The following is a 14,809-nucleotide window of genomic DNA, read 5'->3' as shown; positions in this document are numbered from 1 at the left end:
AGACCTAAGATTCAATGGCAAACTCAACTTTAGTGACCAATGCCACACATAGAATACAAAGTACAATATTGGGTCCCAGTGTTCTAGTTCAGCTATATCATTTTTATACAGACGCAAAACTTGGGGTTATTCAGTTTGGAAAAACTGGCTTCATCTTCTTACAATACAGCGTAAAGACCTTTCTAATGACAGGCCTAAGTTCATTACTAGGGGCAACATCCACATCTAGAGGAAAGAAGGCTACACCATCATCGCAGACAAGGATTCTTTAATGTAAGGGCAGCAAAACTATGGATTCTTAACTGAACGCGTAGTGATACTATAGACCCATCGTCCACATCATGTTGTTGATTCATTCAATAAGTTTAGCATAATATTAAAAGTTACAAGAAATAGAGTTTTGAAGATCCACTGATTCCTTCTGAAACCTTAAATCATTTTTACCCCTTACTATTGGGGTTTGTGACCATTCTTTGACCAACACATCAAAATTATAGGTTGGACTTTATGGGCCAGTGTCTGTTTTCAACCTTAACGAAGGGTAATGACTGAAATTAGTTTTTACATATGCCCTCCATCTTCTACTAATAGTCTACTCATGAAGCTCTTCATCCCCTGCATATCTACTGTCTTTTACTCTGGGTAGTAGAGGTTTAAAGTTGTTGTACAGAGGCACAAATTACATGACCAGTGCCTTTATCATACACTTACTATTTTTTTTCTATTAGAAAAGATGTCCTAATCGACTGACTGGAGACGTAATCACGTGATCCCTGAAGTTTACCAATTTTTTAGAAATCTGACGGCCCCTTCTCCATCGTGACCTGTGTGTCACGGGTGTGTCAGAGGCTGCAGACAGTCGCACTGCACCTAGCTGCAGAAATTCTCTGCAATTGGCCTTGTAGACGCCTTTTAACCCTTCTCACTCTTCGACCCAGTGGCAACCTCCCTCCAACTCTAATTGACACACCTGGACCTGGGTGTTTATAGACTCCCAGCCTTCTAATGGTATTTACATTTCCCCCTGTTGAGGCTTGGAGCTATAGCAGTCGGATATCTTCCTATTTGGTGTTGCTGGAACACGTCGGTGTTACATCTCTGAGTCTACTCAAGATAAGTGTTCCCCTTGTTCGTCTATCCCAGGAGTCTTTAGTGGTAGTGGGGATCGAGTAGCACACACCCCATCATTCCCCAAGTAGGTTTTATCGCCATGCTCAGGCAGGGATTAGGTTCCTGCTCGGCGATAATTGCAGAACCTATATAGGGACATTTAGGGCAGACAGGGTGACTATAGATCTGCCTAGGGGTCTCCACTCCCCCCTTCCCTAGTGTTGGGTTCCCTTTCCCCTCATCCCTATGTGTTGCACTTTGTCTTTCCTACACAGTGTGTGACACAGTGACATCATGATGGGCTATAACATATCTGTCAAATGATAAATTCTTACAAATCCTCACAGGGTCTTTCATGGGTCAGTTAAGCAATATCAAGAAAATAAAATTCAATAGTGGAAAAGGTGACAGACGAGCTGCCACACGTGGTACTTACAAGGAAGGATCTTGGACTAAATCCTTAAGGTTTATGCCGCTGCGATCTTCTGCAAGGTTCCTGAAGCAACTGTCACTCACTGCCAATAAAGTAGAAGAAGTAATCAATACACTTACTTGTAGATTATATTTCAGGACATTAGTTAAAATGAAGAAAAAAAATTGACCAAAAAATTAGAATGTAATTACGTTTGGTGAAAGCGCTGTCAGCGAAGGTGCTGCTGACTTCTGTAAAACATTCAATGTAAAATGCAGCAATGCTAGATTCGAACACAAAAAACTACATGGCACAAAATCAGCAGTTCTTTTATCTACCACCGTCACATTTCATAGAAGTGTTGGTCACATTCACTGATGTTTCCATTCAATGAAAGCAGGCAGAGCATGTTTACAATAGCGTCTCATTCTCCGAAAAATGAAGCAAGTTCTTGTGAGGACAAGGCATGCAAGTTGTTTCAGTGTAAAGTATGTAATGCTTATTTTCTCCTGCGGGGGCACAGTAGAAGACCTCAACACTTGCTGTTGGCATAGTATAGTTGATCGCTGATCCCAGGAGTGAAGCTCATCGTCAGGAAACTTTTCTGACAAATGTCTTAGGAGATGTCCTAGTTTAAGGGGTTACTCCCAGATTTGCTTTATCTTTCATTTGGCACAGTAAATGCATATTTTTAATATACAGATTAAGCCCAACATAAGGTTTCTTCTCACAGGAAAATAGTTAGTTGTATTGTTATTTGCTAAAACTAAATTTCCCAGCAGAACTTGCTCTTCAATGCTGCAGACCCCTCCCTCTCATATGAGATCCTGACTATGTCCACCACTCTGCGCTGTTATCAAGCAAGTGCCCCTGTGCACTCTCTGCTCCTGTATAGGACCCTGCCTCACTGCTTGTATCTTCTGCAGTCTATATCAGTATAGCTTCCTGTGTGGTTTTGCATCATTAGCTCGTTCTTGCAGAGCTCAACTTTCATGCACCATTCCACAATGGCAGTAAGAGCTGAGTTTGTTGCTTGTGACTGACAGATCAATTTCGCGAAATTGAAAATGCTGTCCTGTTGATAAATATGGAAGAAGATAATCATCTGTCATAGGCATCATAGATTAGCATTTGCAGTTTCACATAATTGATCTATCAACAGCAAACAACAAACATAGCTCAACTAATCTAAGCCCCTATATACATCCCCATCCTGAATTACATCACTCCTCTCAGGCCTCTATACAGAGTCCCATCCTGCAGTACATCACCTCTCTCAGGCCTCTATATAGGGCCCCATCATGCCATACATCACTTACTCAGGCCTCTATACAGAGCCCCATCCTGCTGTACATCACTACTCCTCAGACCTCTATACAGAGCCCCATCCTGCATTACATCACTCCTCTCATGGCCTCTATAGAGCCCCATCCTGCAGTACATCATCTCTTTCAGGCCTCTTTATAGGGCCCCAGCCTGCCATACATCACTTACTCAGGCCTCTATACAGAGCCCCATCCTGCTGTACATCACTACTCCCAGACCTCTATACAGAACCCCATCCTGCATTACATCACTCCTCTCATGGTCTCTATACAGAGCCTCATCCTGCAGTACATCACTTGTCTCAGGCCTCTATACAGAGCCCCATCCTGCAGTACATCACTCTTCTCAGACATCTATATATCGCTCCATCCTGCCGTACATCACTCCTTTCAGGCCTCTATATAAAGCCTCATCCTGCTGTACATTACTCCTTTCAGGCCTCTATACGGAGCCCCATTCTGCAGCATATCCCTAAATCATATCACTAGACCACTGAGGACACTGAGTTTGGGATGTCATGACGTCTGACCTTTCAGCTCATCAGTCGCCTCAGGTGCATATATGGTCAGGAAGTAATCACTTCCAGTCCTGGACGAAACCACCAGAGCGGTGGCGATTCGGAGGGATACTTAAAACACCTTTATTGACATATTTTACAACTCTTTATTTATCATTTATTTTACGATTCCTTCTCTCTGACTGCTTTTTTGAAAACCTCGTAGAAACCCATTTAAAGCTATATTTTTGCCAAGATGTGGCTGCAAAAAAAAAAAGAAAAAAAGATTTGAACCTTTTTTGGTATGTTTCCCTGCAAACTACAGTTGATCACCATGTATCCCAGGAAAGATGAAACATAGATTAAAGGGGTTCTCCAGTGAAAACAAGTTATCTCGTTATTCAGAATATGGATGATAACTTACTGATAGGTGAGGGTCCGACAACTGGGACCCGTACTGATCGGCAGGATGGGTTACTTTTATCCTCAATAGATTGCCCCGTCAAAGTGGCTTGTCGGACCACTGCTCCATTCATGGTCTATGGCAGTGATGGCGAACCTATGACACGCGTGTCAGTGCTGACACGCGTAGTCATTTTCAGTGACACGCCGGCCGCGGCCCCATAGAAATTGCTTCTTTCCCAGGGTCTGAAGGAGAGGAAACTCTCCTTCAGGCCCTGGGAACCATATTAATATGTAAAATAAAGAATTAAAATAAAAAATATCGCTATACTCACCTCTCCGACGCAGCCTGGACGTCCGCGAGGGAACCGGCAGCGTTGTTTGCTTAAAAATCGCGGTTTTCCTTCCTTCCTTGAAGTCCCGGCTTGTGATTGGTTGCGTGCCGCCCATGTGACCGAGACGCGACCAATCACAGCAAGCCGTGACGTAATTTTAGGTCCTTCAGGATTTTAAAATTACGTTCCGGCGTTGTGATTGGTTGCGTCGCCCATGTGACCGCACGCAACCAATCACAACGCCGGAACGTAATTTTAAAATCCTGAAGGACCTAAAATTACGTCACGGCTTGCTGTGATTGGTCGCGTCTCGGTCACATGGGCGGCACGCAACCAATCACAAGCCGGGACTTCAAGTAAGGAAGGAAAACCGCGATTTTTAAGCAAACAACGCTGCCGGTTCCCTCGCGGACGTCCAGGCTGCGTCGGAGAGGTGAGTATAGCAATATTTTTTATTTTAATTCTTTATTTTACACACATTAATGTTGTTTCGATACCGATACCCGATACCACAAAAGTATCGGATCTCGGTATCGGAATTCCGATACAGCAAATATCGGCCGATACCCGATACTTGCGGTATCGGAATACTAAACAATGGCATCCGATCCGATTTTTTATCGGATCGGATGCCATGCAGGAGGGTCTGTGGGTCCAAACAACAGAGCTCCGGTGCAGAGCGTCTAGGCCTGGGACTTCCGGTAGGCCAGGCGCAGCTCCCGGAAGTCCCAGGCCTCTGCGTCGGATCTGTGTTGTTTGGGCGACATTGCGCTGCTCCCTGCTGCGCCGACCAGAAGTCCCAGGCTGCACCGACCAGAAGTCCCAGGCTGCACTTCTGAGGCCTGAGGAGATAGCTGTCTGGACTCAGGCCCTGTGATAGCTGTCTGGACTCAGGCCCTGTGATTGCTGTCTGGACTCAGGCCCTGTGATAGCTGTCTGGACTCAGGCCCTGTGATAGCTGTCTGGACTCAGGCCCTGTGATAGCTGTCTGGACTCAGGCCCTGTGATTGCTGTCTGGACTCAGGCCCTGTGATTGCTGTCTGGACTCAGGCCCTGTGATTGCTGTCTGGACTCAGGCCCTGTGACTACTACAGCAACCATCATCCAGTGAACTGTGGGGTGTCATTGGCCATTACTGAGATAAGTGAGAGGGAGGCATCAGTGATGGCGAACCTGTGGCAGTCCAGCTGTTGCAAAACTACAATTCCCATCATGGCTGGCCATTCAAAGCAAAGGCTTTGGCTGTAAAGACATGATGGGAATTGTAGTTTTGCAACAGCTGGAGTGCCACAGGTTCGCCATCACTGGAAGAATTCCCCCTCCCCCTCACTTATCTTAGTTCACAGCACCCCACACAAGTTAAATAATAGCAAGACCAACAAAAGAAACCAACTGACAGATGAACAAAGAAGTCACTAAGCAGGTAAGTTAATTCTAATTATACATATTTGTTATTTAAACTATACATGTCGCAAAATTATGTTTTTTTATCAAGGTGACACACCACCCAAGTTATGCTCGGTTTTTTGGCGAATTTTGACACACCGAGCTCAAAAGGTTGCCCATCACTGGTCTATGGGCTGCCGAGTGGTGCACTCGGCCTTTTCCGGCAGCCCCGCAGAGAGGATATGCTACAAGACTAGGATATACATTCGTGGCAAATCACAGCTTGGATATTAAAGTATAAAATGCTTCTGGTGGCATCAAGAGTCACGTAAACAACTAAATTTCCCCACTGGTTCAAGGTATTATTGTAAAAGAATGGAGAAGACGATTCATTAGTCTCTGCTCCGACACAAACAGCGGGGACTTTATTACATTTAACCCATCAGTGGAAATGTCCTTAAGAACAAATCTACCTCTAGGGGGAGGGTATGAGTGTGGTCTTGAGCTCCAGACACATATCCAAAACAACCTTTCGCAACTGGGTTTTCTCTTGTTCTTGGCATCCAAATGTCTACTTGATGGTATTGATTTTTTTTCCTTTCCAGAAAGGTTAAGGTCTTAATTTCTGAGGGGAAACAAGCTTCCAAGCTGGCATACAGAATTTTCTCATGCTGCAATATATTTTCTACTCTGACACTAAATGCAGGAGAATTCTGCTATTCCGGCACACTTGGGACTGGTACGTTTCAATTCTGGAAGATGTTTCGTATACTCAAGAAGACAGAACATCTAATCAAAATCGAGGTACAAGCCATCTCCTTCCCCAACATAACCAGTTTTTTTCTGCCCTTCAGATAATTACTGTGCATCTGTACTATAGAGACTACTAAAGCTTTCGCAGAAGAGACACAACTACTTTGAAATTATTTTTCTTTAGGACGGATAGAAGACCAGGAATTCATACCTCCAACTCCTGTTCATATGCTTTGTAGGGGGAGAAGTATATGATGCTAATCATGACGTGCTCCTGTGATGTTCTTCCCATCACTGTGGTCTTCTTGGTAGATCTGGTCACTCAAGGAGCCAATCATTGAGCCTGGTCTGTAGATCAATTAGGTGGCGTGTGCTGCAGCAACTCATTCACCATGTGTCATTCGGTACAACCAAAACCAGCAATGTTTCACCTGCATAAATCATGGAAACTCTCTTTGGACCATGTGTAATTCATGGTGCTCATGAACAACACAAACTTGAATTTACTGTGCCAGCTACCTTGTCCCTGGTGCACATTATTGTGGATTGATATCTAATGTGTACTCTATTCCAATAGATGATGCTGGAGACCACCCATGTGATTCTAGGTAAACTCGTCCTTAAAAGGCTTACCCCTTGGCTTCACCAAATAAAGGCATGAAGGCCTGGTTTCACACATCCATGCATGGACCGTGATGTACAGACTGGCCCGAGGTCCTTTACTGAATCCAGAAGTCTCATATACCTAGGAGGCTGTTGATTTTGGATCAGGAGACCGATGGCAAGTTAGTGCTAGGACCTTGGAAGACGGATGTGTGAAACCAGGACTAAGGCAGATTCACCATAGTGAGTGGGCCCTTGACAGTAAATTTGGCAAATTTGGGCACATTTTTTAACATATTGTCACCTGTACTGTTCCACATTTTTTAAATGTTTTAGACCCTTTTGTATATTTGTGATGTAAATGGCAAGAGATGTGACTTGGGCAAAATGGTATGGCTTTAAAGGGAAAGTGTGTAGTATTAAGATGAGCCAACAAACATCATAATTCTGGCACAAAGCCTGCTACCTAAAGGGCGGTTCAAATTTATCACAAGAGTGAATAAAACACTAAATTAGCAAGTTATTCGCTATGCCTGAGACCACCAGAAATCCCAAGAACAGGGCTCTTGAATGACAAAAACGAGGCACTGCATAGATTGTTCTAATAAAGCCAACAAGGAAGATTTTTTTTCTTTGAGTGAATCTTGACTTTGGCAGCAAATACGACAAATTTTGGCACAAATTGTACCATCTAGTTTTAGATTTAATTTTTTAAGCTTTTTTGTAATGCATCTGGCTGATGGTGTGGTTTGGTAAAACTGGTATGGCTTTACTAGAAAGGGATGTGGTTTAATTTGCGCCAACATGAACCAAAAATTAGCGCAATGTAAGCCATAGATGGTGTAAGGTTAGACAAAAATGACTAAAGCACCAATATAAAGGGCTATTTCCAAAAGAACAAGTTATGCCCTATCCCAGTGATCTCCAAAAAGCAGTGGTGCACATGCTCATTTGCTGTTCCATTGAGTGTCTATGGGACTGCTAGAAATGGCTGCCTGCTGCACTCGGTTTTCTCATACAACAGATGGTGCAGAGGCTGCATATGTGAACCTCCGCTCCACTGATTGTCTATGGGATTGATGGAAATTGCTAACTGCTTCACTTCACTTTCTCAGGCAGGCCCATAGACAATGAATGAAGCAGAGGCCAATTGTGTGCGCCTCTGCTCCACTGATTGTCTATTTAACTACTGAAAATGGCCGGCTGCTGTACTCAGCGTATTCCAGCAGTCTCATAGGCAATGGATGGAGCAGAGGCCGAACTCCCCAGAGGTACATTCTTTGGATGGCTGGTGGTCTAAACAGTAAAATGTACTGAGATTATCAAGTATAGGTAGGGTAAAATCTGTAATTTTGGGACAGACCTTTAAATAAGCCATAAAACAGGAGAATCAGGAGGCAAAATATTATTATAATTTACAGTTCCCTTCTATTTAAGAACTAAAAGTTTCTATTATGTGAAAAAGATCCCGGCATACAGTTATAGCTGAATTATGACACATAACCAAATCCCTAAACCTAGATTAACTATAGCTACATATAAAAATAAAACCCTGAGCCGTGCCACGCTATCCTGGCAATTAATCAAGCTGACTTACGGAAATTTCCGCTGCCGTCTAGATATGGGCAAAAACAAAAACCCTGTAATGCCACCTAAACAAGTATTGCTTTGCCGTGCTATAATTAGACGAGGTAAAATGCATGTAATCAGCAGGATTTATAATTGAAGCAAAGCCAAATTAAATGAAAATGAGAACTCGACTTAAAGATGAACGGGAGGAGGAAAAAACAAATAAATCAGCAGACCTACTGTAGATGGATTTCCTTCTAACAAGCAGGAATTTTATGTCACAGACCAAACTAAAAAATATTGCAATGAATATGGACCCTAATATACACTGCTCAAAAAAGTAAAGGGAACACTTAGACAACAGAATATAACTCCAAATAAATCAAACGTCTGTGAAATCAAACTGTCCAATTAGGAAGCAACACTGTTTGACAATCAATTTCACATGCTGTTGTGCAAATGGAATAGACAACAGATGGAAATTATTGGCAATTATCAAGACACTCAATAAAGGAGTGGTTCTGCAGGTGGGGACCACAGACCACATCTCAGTACCAATGCTTTCTGGCTGATGTTTTGGTCACTTTTGAATGTTGGTTGTGCTTTCACACTCGTGGTAGCATGAGACAGACTCTACAACCCACACAAGTGGTTCAGGTGGTGCAGCTCATCCAGGATGGCACATCAATGCGAGCTGTGGCAAGGAGGTTTGCTGTATCTGTCAGAGTAGTGTCCAGAGGCTGGAGGCGCCACCAGGAGACAGGCCAGTACACCAGGAGACGTGGAGGGGGCTGTAGGAGGGCAACAACCCAGCAGCAGGACAGCTACCTCAGCCTTTGTGCAACGATGAACAGAAGGAGCACTGCCAGAGCCCTGCAAAATGACCTCCAGCAGGCCACAAATGTGCATGTATCTGCACAAACGGTTAGAAACCCACTCCATAAGGATGGTCTGAGTGCCCGATGTCCACAGATGGGGGTAGTGCTCACAGCCCAACACCGTGCAGGAAGCTTGGCACTAGCCACAGAACACCAGGATTGGCAAATTCGCCACTGGCGCCCTGTGCTCTTCACAGATGAAAGCAGGTTCACACTGAGCACATGTGACAGACGTGACAGAGTCTGGAGACACCGTGGAGAGCGATCTGCTGCCTGCAACATCCTTCAGCATGACCGGTTTGGCACTATCCACCAACGTCACGTTGCACCACAGACTGTCCAGGAGTTGGCAGATGCTTTAGTCCAAGTCTGGGAGGAGTTCCCTCAAGAGACCATCCGCCACCTCATCAGGATCATGCCCAGGCGTTGTAGGGAGATTATACAGGCACATGGAGGCCACACACACACTACTGAGAATCATTTCCTTGTCTTGATGCATTTCCAAATGGAGTTGGAACAGCCTGCAATTTGATTTTCTACTTTGATTTTGAGTATCATTCCAAATTCAGACCTCCATGGGATATTAATTTTGATTTACATTTATCATTTTTATGTTTTTTTCTTCTCAACACATTCCACTATGTAATGAATAATGATTTGCAACTGGAATATGTAATTCAGCGATAACTAGGATGTGGGATTTTAGTGTTCCCTTTTTTTTTTTTTAAGCAGTATATATATATATATATATATATATATATATATATATATATATATATATATATATATATATATATATATATATATATATATATATATATATATAGCTCTGGCAAAAATTAAGAGACCAATGATTAAAAATCATGGTTATTTCGCAAAATATTGATTTCAAAACTCTTCCCGAGTTAAAACATTGGTATTGTTGTTTCTATAGGATTATGAACTTTTTTTTGCATTATTTCAGGTCTGCAAGCACTGCATTTTTTTGTTATTCTGACCATTTCTCATTTTCAGAAAATAAATACAACATTTATTGCTTGGAACTTCGGAGACATGTTGTCTGTAGTTTATAGCATAAAAGAACAATTTACATTTTACTCAAAAATAGAACTATAAAGAGAAATATCAGACAAACTGAAAATTTTGCAGTAGTATCTTAATTTATGGCAGAGCTGTATGTATGTATATATGTATATATATATATATATATATATATATATATATATATATATATATATATATAACACAAGAGATGAGGCAGCACAACCTAAAACAAAAAGCAGATGGACTGTAACCTGCAGGCTAGCTCCTATTAACCTAATAATGTAAGCACAAAACACTAGGCAGCACACTGTAAGGATGTTTCATTTGCAATGTGTGCAAAAAAACAACGGTTTGTGAAGCCTATATATGTGTGTGTGTATATATATATATATATATATACTGTATTTTTCGGACTATAAGACGCACCGGACTATAAGGCGCACCCAGGTTTAAGAGGTGGAAAATAGGGAAAAAAATATTTGAAGCAAAAAAAATGTGGTAAAATATTTAATAACATAAATAACATACTATTATATGTGGTGTTATTATATATAATAGTATGTTATTATGTTGGAAGCTGCGGGACCAGTGTGGTGTCTGTGAAGTACGATATGAAGACGCTGGAGGGTGAGTATAAGGGCTCATTTCCACATGCGAGGCACACGTCCGTATCTCGCATGTGGAAACCAAGTTCTGGCGCCGGCACTTTGGAGCAGAGCTGTGCAGCTCCATGTGTTCCTATGCGGCCGCACGCTCTGCTCTGGAGTGCCGGCTCCACAGCTTGGTTTCCACATGCGAGATACGGACATGTGCCTCGCATGTGGAAATGAGCCCTAAGAATGGGGGCACAGGGCTTATAGTGAAAGCACCACTCCAGCACTGCAAAATAACACTGGAGTGCTGCTTTAAAATCCCATGGGAGAACTATAACTCCCAGCATGTCCTGCAGATCCTATGACATGCTGGGAGTTATAGTTCACCAAAGGAGTGGCAGAGTGCTTTATTGTGTTTTGTAAAGACTGACCTCTTAATTGTGGCAGCCAGCCACACTGTGGTGAGGTAAAAGCTGGAGCATCTCATGACTGCACACCACAGAGCCCTCCCTGTTGTTGTTGCCTTTCCACAGCGCAGGACATAAGAGGAAGCTGCAGATTCTAGGTGGGAGTCTGAAGGACCTGTGATGATGTCAGAAGAGGGAGGGCTCTGAGCTGCCATGTGATGCTCCAGCCCGCCCACTTCTGACATCACACATGTCCTCCCTGTGCACCAGACAGCTCAGCGTCCAGCACAGGCAGGTATGCAGCGATCTCCTGGCCCCTGCTGCTGCTGCCTCCTCCCCCGGACACACGGATTCTCCCCGGAATCAGTGCTAGGGAAACTGTGTGTCGCTGCTTAAGTGCAGCATTCATTTGCTGCTCCCGCCTCACCGCTCAGCTGATCGGTGGGCGGGGAGCAGCTAATAAATATTCACTGCACTTAATCAGCGGGGCCATGTGCTTTCCCCAGCAGCTGATTCCAGGCAGCGGGGACATCCTGAAGTGGGATAACAGTGCGATCCAACTCGCTGCTGCCCCCCTCCCCACATGCTACATCCGTACTATAAGACGCACCCACACTTTCCTCCCAAATTTGGAGGAAAAAAAGGTGCGTCTTATAGTCCGAAAAATACGGTGTATATATATATATATATATATATATATATATATATATATATATATATATATATATATATATACGGAAAGTATTCAGACCCCTATAAAGTTTCACTCTGTTTCATTGCTGCCGTTTGATACATTCACAAAAGTTCCTTTTTTTAACATTGATGAATACTCCGCACCCCATCTTGACTGAAAAATACAGAAATGTAGAAATTTTTGCAAATTTAATTTAAAAAAAAAACCTGATATATCACATGGTCATAAGTATTCGGACCCTTTGTTCAGGCACTCATATTTAAGTCCATTTCCTTGTGTTCCTCCTTGAGATGTTTCTACTCCTTCTTTGGCGGCCAGCTGTGTTTATTTAAACTGATAGGACTTGATTTGGAAAGGCACACACCTGTCTATATAATATGTATGTGTGTTTGCGCTAGAGGTTTATCTGACTACAACCATACAAAAAGCTGCCTTAAAAGTTTAGCCTAAGAATGAAATACATGTCATTACCTTCCCAAGGGTAAATCCTATAATCTTCCATCCCTGATGAAGGAGTCTGATGACCCCGAAACGCGTTGGATGAAGTGTGGTCCAAGGTGCGCTCTGTAAAGTTTTTTCAAGCCGAACACGTGAGGTATCACGTGTTAGTGACGTCACGCGAGGTCCTGCAGATTCACTGCACCTCGCCGGCAAGTGGATTCTGAAGCGCGTGCTATTAGGTAAACGCCAGGAACTATTTACGGGACAAGGGGGTACCTGCCACCGGCCGGGACGGGTAAAACATCCCTTGCCCGAAACTCTGGAATTATTGTAGACACAGGATTACTCCACATCCTTTGGACATTTGTACTTAACTATCTGCAAGGACCTGTGGTTGGACTACAGCATCTCTGGAAGATTATAGGATTTACCCTTGGGAAGGTAATGACATGTATTTCATTCTTAGGCTAAACTTTTAAGGCAGCTTTTTGTATGGTTGTAGTCAGATAAACCTCTAGCGCAAACACACATACATATTATTAATCAGAGCCCTTTTTTGAGCGCAACATTGGACAATTTATGGTAGTTGTGTCCAGGTTTTGCTGCAAGAGGTTTATTAGAAAAATTCTTATGCAGCGCCTTTAATCATTGTTTGAACCTGTCTATATAATACCTCACAGCTCACAGTGCATGTCAGACCAAATGAGAACCATGCAGTCAAAGGAACTGGCCAAGGAGCTCAGATACAGAATTGTGGCAAGGCACAGATCTGGCTAAGGTCACAACAGAATTTCTGCAGTATTTAAGGTTCCTAAGAGCACAGTGGCCTTCATAATCCTTAAATGGAAAAAGTTTGGGACCACCAGAAGTTTTCCTAGACCTGGCCATCCAGCCAAACTGAGCAATCATGGGAGAAGAGCCTTCTTGAGAGAGGTAAAGAAGAACCCCAAGATCACTGTGGCTGAGCTCCAGAGATGCAGTGGGGAGATGGGAGAAAGTCAACTATCACTGCAGCCCTCCTCCAGTCGAGCCTTTATGGCAGAGTGGCCCGATGGAAGCCTCTCCTCAGTGCAAGACATATGAAAGCCCGCATAGTTTGGTAAAAAAACACACGACGGACTCCCAGACTATGAGAAAGAAGATTCTCTGGTCTGATGAGATGAAGATAGACCTTTTTGTGATTATTCTAAGCGGTATGTGTGGAGAAAACCTGGCACTGCTCATCCCCTACCCAATACAATCCCAACAGTGAAACATGGTGGTGGCAGCATCAGCTATGGTGGTGTTTTTCAGCTGCAGGGACAGGACTACTGATTGACGGAAACATAAATGTGGCCAAGTACAGAGATATCCTGGATGAAAACTTCTTCCAGAGTGCTCTGGACCACAGACTTGGCTGAAGGTTCACCTTCCAACAAGACAATGACCCTAAGCACACAGCTAAAATAGCAAAGGAGTGACTTCAGGACAACTCTGTGACCATTCTTGACTGGCCCAGCCAGAGCCCTGACCTAAACCCAATTCAGCATCTCTGGAGAAACCTGAAAATGTCTGTCAACCAACGTTCACCATCCAACCTGACGGAACTGGAGAGGATCTGTAAGGAACAATGGCAGAGGATCCCCAAATCCAGGTGTGAAAAACTTGTTGCATCATTCCCAAGAGAACTCATGGCTGTACTAGCTCAAAAGGGTGCTTCTACTCAATACTTAGCAAAGGGTCTGAATACTTATTACCATGTGATATTTCAGTTTGTCTAATAAATTTGCAAAAATTACTACATTTCTGGGGTTTTTTTTCAGTAGAGATGGGGTGCAGAGTGTTTTGTATGGACTTTGGACAATCAGTGGACAGGTTGTTTGGAGGCTTTGCACCTGAAGATAAGTAAAGGATTTGTGCTGTTCCTAATATATATATATACTAGCTGTACTACCCGGCTTCGCCCGGGTTAATGACTGCTGTTAGCAAAATAGAATGTGTTAACAAAAATTTATTCTGCACACAAAAACCACAAAACAAATAGATAGAAATGTAATTATTAAAAGGCAAAAACTAAGCAAATAGAAGCATTTCACAACATATATTAGCTTTGTTATACTGAGAATGTCTTTGTTGCCTATATTAACCAATCAGAGCTCAGGTTAATTAACTGTAGCAAAATAGAAGCTGAGCTGTGATTGGTTGCTATTGGCAGCCTGATAAATCCCCAGCCAACAGGAAGCCCTCCCCCCTGGCAGTATATATTAGCTCACACATACACATAATAGACAGGTCATGTGACTGACAGCTGCCGTATTTCCTATATGGTACATTTGTTGCTCTTGTAGTTTGCTTATTAATCAGATTTTTATTTTTGAAGG

General features: G+C 43.0%; 1 protein-coding gene across 43 annotated transcripts in view; it reads right to left on the bottom strand.

Annotated features, from left to right (window-relative positions):
• Positions 1-14,809, bottom strand: part of GPHN (gephyrin) — a 593,334-nt gene that overhangs the window by 451,724 nt on the left and 126,801 nt on the right. For all 43 annotated transcript variants that reach the window (XM_077257154.1, XM_077257160.1, XM_077257187.1 and 40 more), the window contains exon 2: positions 1,547-1,625. In XM_077257154.1, the coding sequence (XP_077113269.1) occupies positions 1,547-1,625 (79 nt within the window). The remainder of the gene's footprint in view (positions 1-1,546; positions 1,626-14,809) is intronic.

Source organism: Ranitomeya variabilis, chromosome 1 (assembly GCF_051348905.1).
Source record: "Ranitomeya variabilis isolate aRanVar5 chromosome 1, aRanVar5.hap1, whole genome shotgun sequence".
NCBI classification, from domain to species: Eukaryota; Metazoa; Chordata; class Amphibia; order Anura; family Dendrobatidae; genus Ranitomeya; species Ranitomeya variabilis.
Note: the sequence above shows the minus strand (reverse complement) of the source record. Positions and strands in the feature narration are given on the sequence as shown.